The 5,181-nt window shown below is 34.9% G+C and overlaps 1 protein-coding gene across 1 annotated transcript; it reads left to right on the top strand.

The window, feature by feature from the left end:
• Nucleotides 1-4,310, top strand: LOC143615335 (conserved oligomeric Golgi complex subunit 8-like). Its single transcript, XM_077088484.1, has 11 exons — nucleotides 1-295; nucleotides 1,830-1,978; nucleotides 2,225-2,302; nucleotides 2,419-2,512; nucleotides 2,635-2,709; nucleotides 2,797-3,093; nucleotides 3,161-3,228; nucleotides 3,327-3,381; nucleotides 3,451-3,589; nucleotides 3,682-3,866; nucleotides 3,946-4,310. Exons 1-11 carry the CDS (start codon nucleotides 11-13, stop codon nucleotides 4,240-4,242), a joined length of 1,722 nt encoding a protein of 573 aa, XP_076944599.1. The 5' UTR covers nucleotides 1-10; the 3' UTR covers nucleotides 4,243-4,310.
• The last annotated feature ends 871 nt before the right edge of the window (nucleotides 4,311-5,181 follow it).

Below are 5,181 nucleotides of genomic sequence, written 5' to 3'. Positions count from 1 at the left end.
ATCATCAACAATGGAGATCGGAAGTCCAACCGCCGACGAGTCCACGTCAGCAGCCATGACGGAGCTGCTGCCGTTAGCCTCCGCGTCTCAGCAACCGTACGTATCGGAACTCCTGTCCTTCACTCTGGATCGGCTGCACAAGGAACCGGAGCTGCTCCGAGTCGATGCGGAGCGAATTCGGAGACAGATGCAGGAGGTTGCGGTGAATAACTACCGCTCGTTCATTTCCGCAGCGGATGCGTTGGTTTCGATTCGGCAGGAAGTCTCGTCTATTGATAAACACCTCGAGTCGTTGGTATATTGCTTGTATTTGATTATTAGGAGTTTGTTGAAATGTGAAATTGAAGTGTATACTGCTGAATGTTTGTGATGCATATGTTAGGTTTGTATATGTGTAGTCAATTAGGTTCTTAGGTTTTATATGTGTATTTGTGATGTATTTGTTAGGTTTGTATATGTATTCGTTATGCTTGTAGATGTATTTGTTAGGTTTATATAAATTGGTTCTATCTGATAGCTAGGGCTTTGGTTGTATGTGAATTTACAAATTTAGAGTGAATTAGGTTATTAGGTTTGTATATGTATTCGTGATGAAAGTTAGATTTGAAAACTAAGGACGTAAGGTATACAGAAAGAACTATTGCCTGCCATTGAATAATACACCAGGGCTTAGTTTTCAGACCAAGTCCAGTGCTGATTACGCGCCCAGCATAGTAACCGGCTACACGTCTTGCGCTGGTTAACGCATCCAGTGCCAGGAAACACCAGTTATGCGTGCCGGTAACGCGTGTGGTGCTGGTTAGTGTGCCAAGCGTCGGTCGCGTGTTCAGTAGGTTGTGGTCATCGTGATAGATTCCAATTATTTTGATATATTCCAATACCTTCCATATAATTCTACGAACCAAACGCGCTCACAAATTCAAAATCCCTTTCATAAATTTGAAGTTCTTTTGGAAAAGTTTCAATTCCAATTCCCTTGATAAATTCCAAGTCATTTGAAAAAGTTTCGTGAACCAAACACACCCTTAGCACGTCAGGTTCACAGAAAGACCTATTGCCTTTGATTGGATGATAATTAGGGCTTTATTTCGGCTGGGACTAAATTAGACAGTATCAAATATTTAATTTATTTATATACTGCTAATTGATTTATATCAGGTCTCATATGGCATAACTATGAGATCTTACAATATTAACTGAATACCATAATGTATTTAAATTTCTCTTTAACAGTAGGAAGTTAATCATACAACCCACCAATACATACTTTTGAGTTGGAGGTTGCAAGTATCAGATAAACGAGTGTATCGATTATGGTGTATAACACTATAACATAACATTTTATCGTGACATGCAAATTTAGGAGCATGTTAGATTAGATTAGGATAGTAAAACCAAAATGTATCATTTTGCTCATTTTACAAACTTAAATTAGTTTTAGTGGCCTGAGATCAGTAACATTAGTGGAGGCATGTGCTTAAGTGTACATTCTTTTTGCATTAATCTTTCATGAGGTGGATAGTGTGGGGGTGGTTGTAAAGGTGAGAATTTGGGCTTTCAATGATGCTGAATAGCATTCACTTCTCTGGATTTTGCCTTTAATTCGTAGACTATTTTATAAGATTATGATATACCCTCGAAAGTTTATGTCAAAATTTGAAACTAATATAATGTTTAATGATCATGAAGAAAATTTAATGTATCATCACTGTTTCAGCCATGGGAACACGATACAAGAAACTTGATTATTTTTTGATGATTATTATTTTTGCTTGCATACTTTATCTGTTATTAAATTTATAATAATAAAATAATAAATTCTCGTGCAGATAGCTGAGGTTCCAAAGCTAACAGCGGGCTGCTCTGAGTTCATTGATTCTGCAGAACAGATTTTGGAGAAGAGAAAGATGAACCAAACACTGCTGGCAAATCATAGTACTTTGCTTGACTTACTTGAAATTCCTCAGCTTATGGACACGTATGTTTTTGACCTACAATTAGAGAAAACATGCTAAAATTTAAACTAGTGGCTACTATTCTTAAGATCTAAAGTTGCAAGTGTATAATAATCCAAGTATATAGATTCACATTTTCATAGCATATAGTATACATATGATTGCATTGAGCCGATCTGGAAACACATTTAGTTGTGAATTTCAAATATCCAATCTTGTTCAATGTATTTCAAGGTTTCTCATAATCTTTAAATCTGAACCATTTTTAGATGTGTGAGGAATGGAAATTATGATGAAGCATTAGATTTGGAAGCATATGTTAGCAAATTGTCTACAATGCACCCAAAGTAAGTTTTTCTGTTCTTTATCTTTTCACAAAGTCACCTCATAACATTATATTAATAAGTTCCATATTTACTAACTACCGATTGTTTTTCTGCTTTTCTATTATGTTTTCATAAAGATTACCAGTCATTCAAGCACTTGCTGTAGAAGTTCGAGAGATTACCCAGTCTCTGCTCTTACAGCTTCTTCAAAAACTAAGATCAAATATTCAGGTAAGTTTATAGCCACACGTCACAAACTTCTTGTATTTTGATTGATTCTTTGATGCTTGAAAGTGAATAATGTTGATGGGAATAATTAAATTCTGTTTTAAAAAGTTTCTTCTGTATTGCAGTTGCCAGAATGTCTTCGCATTATTGGATATCTGAGAAGAATAGGAGTATATAGTGAGTATGAAATGCGCCTACAGGTATCCATGTCGTATTTAACCATTAACTTAATTAAGTCACCTATTTGGCATCATTTCAACTGAAGGCAATCTTTTTGATGGTGGCAGTTTTTAAGGTGCAGAGAATCATGGTTATCTGGGATTCTTGATGAGCTAGATCAGAGAAATGCTTATGAATACTTAAAAGGGATGGTAAACTGTCACAGGATGCATCTGTTTGATGTTGTTAACCAATACCGTGCCATATTTGCTGATGACACATCAGGAAGTGAAGAGAATTATGATGGTGGACTTCTTTTCAGCTGGGCCATGCATCAGATTTCTTCTCACCTTAAAACTCTCAAAGTTATGCTCCCAAAGATAACCGAAGGCGGATCTTTGTCCAATATATTGGATCAGTGCATGGTATGCTTTACACAATTATAATATTAATTTTTTAAAACTAAATATTGATCCTATTTTTGTTTCACAGTATTGTGCCATGGGGCTCGGTTGGGTTGGATTGGATTTTCGTGGCCTGCTTCCGCCTCTTTTTGAAGAGTAAGCTACTTTTTTTTGTATAAAAATAATAAATTATTTCTAGTCCTGGTCCTCTTGGATCACAAAGTTTACAACTTTGACTTTTTACATTTGTGCAGGGCTGTTCTAAATCTGTTTTCAAAGAATATGAACACCGCAGTGGAGAATTTTCAGGTGAAAATATCTTACCGGCCATAATAAGTTACCCATATTCATCATTTACAAGTTTTTTTTTTATAACAGTTAGTTTTGGGTTCTCATCGATGGGTCCCGTTACCAGCAGTTGGTTTCTCAACCAATAGTTATGGTGAAGAAGGCCAGGAAGATGTTACACCACCTCCTAATTTAATGGAACATCCACCTCTTGCTGTTTTTGTTAATGGCAAGTTTTAAATAACTTTTTTTTAATCTTTTCTTTTGCTCACATATTACAGATTCGTAGGTTCGATAATAAGTTGTAATGTGTGTAACCAGGTGTATCTGCTGCAATGAATGAGCTCCGGCCCTGCGCCCCGATTAGTTTAAAACATATACTTGCTCAAGAATTAGTGAAGGGGCTTCACACGGTTTCTGATTCGTTATTGAGATACAACACGACCAGGGTGCTTAGGGAAAACGAGTCTGTTCTTTTCCTGTCTCTGTGCCGAGCGTTCATAGAGGTACGCCACCCCTTCTATTGTATTATTATATAATGATAAGAATATAATAATTAAATAATATATGAGCTGGTTGATTCAGGTGACGTATCCGCATTGTGCTACATGCTTTGGAAGATGCTACCCTGGAGGATCTTCGCTTATCACGGATGGCAATAACTTGTTTGAGGGACTAAATCGTCTTTTGACAACATCTTACTCAAGACATTTACCAAAAAGAGTTCAAAATGCTGAAACAAAAGAGACCGACGATTCACCTGCCATTGAAAACAACGGAATAGTAGTTGCAGATGCCAAAGAAGTTGAGAATAAGAACGTGGTTGAGGAAGACAATGCGAACAACACGGCTTCTGAATCACAAAAGGAAGAACAACCCTGAAATCCCGAACCCTAAACGCTCTCCAAATTGTTACGGTTTGTATAATGAATGAAAATTTATGCATCACAAGTGAGATACTTTTATGTTTTTACTTGTATATCTAGAGTTGTTTGTTTTAGTAGGATTTAAGATATGAACAAAATTTATGAAAAGATGGGAGTTGCCCGGTTTTTCGCTTTGTTTTTTTTCTGGCTTTGATATAATTAATATACTATGTATGATTTTAAAGCAGTTTATATATGACTAGCTCATTTCACTAAAGAAAATATGGAATTGTGAGAGAACTTGTTTCTCAGTTTGATTTATTACTAATACTGTATTTTTTTAGTTACCTTGAGTTTTGGTGGGTGGTTTTTGGGATGATTTTTTTTGGTATCATAATGGGTTAAAAACTTTGGCATTTGTTTTTCATTTTGATAATTGTCTATTTTTTTATGATTGTTAAAACAAGGAAAAAAAAGTATTTGTAAAAAATTAGGAAGGCCTGACTAAATAACGAAGTTGGCTCCAAAATTGTTAGCTAGAGTAGAGGGTTGTAGGAGCAAAGAGCACCGAAGTAAGAGAAGAAAATGTAAAAAAAAGGGTCTACTGCAAATTAGATGTGTGTGATAGATGCAAATGAAGAAGATGAGGCGCACAGTATACTATACGATGAGGTTTATATTATAATTAAGTCAAAATAATAAAAAGCCAATGTGTGGTCTATGTTTATAAACATTTTAAAGTTATTTTTCCACATAAAGTGGGAAATATATAATAATGTATAATAGTAATCCTAATAACAATAATTAGCAATTGAGCACTATTTAATAATTTAAAAACTATTTTACGTTTTATTAATCTTTACTTGTATGTTTATTTGATTTTTATAATAATGTTTAGATTTTTAGTTTGATCGTCCTTTTAATATTTTATATTAGGAAAAAGCAATTATAATAT

Source organism: Bidens hawaiensis, unplaced genomic scaffold (genome assembly GCF_021521415.1).
Source record: "Bidens hawaiensis isolate Kalapana, Puna unplaced genomic scaffold, B.hawaiensis_p1.1 tig00042501_1, whole genome shotgun sequence".
In the NCBI taxonomy this organism is placed as follows: Eukaryota; Viridiplantae; Streptophyta; class Magnoliopsida; order Asterales; family Asteraceae; genus Bidens; species Bidens hawaiensis.
The sequence above is the reverse complement of the archived record's forward strand: the minus strand, read 5'-3'. Positions and strand labels throughout refer to the sequence as shown.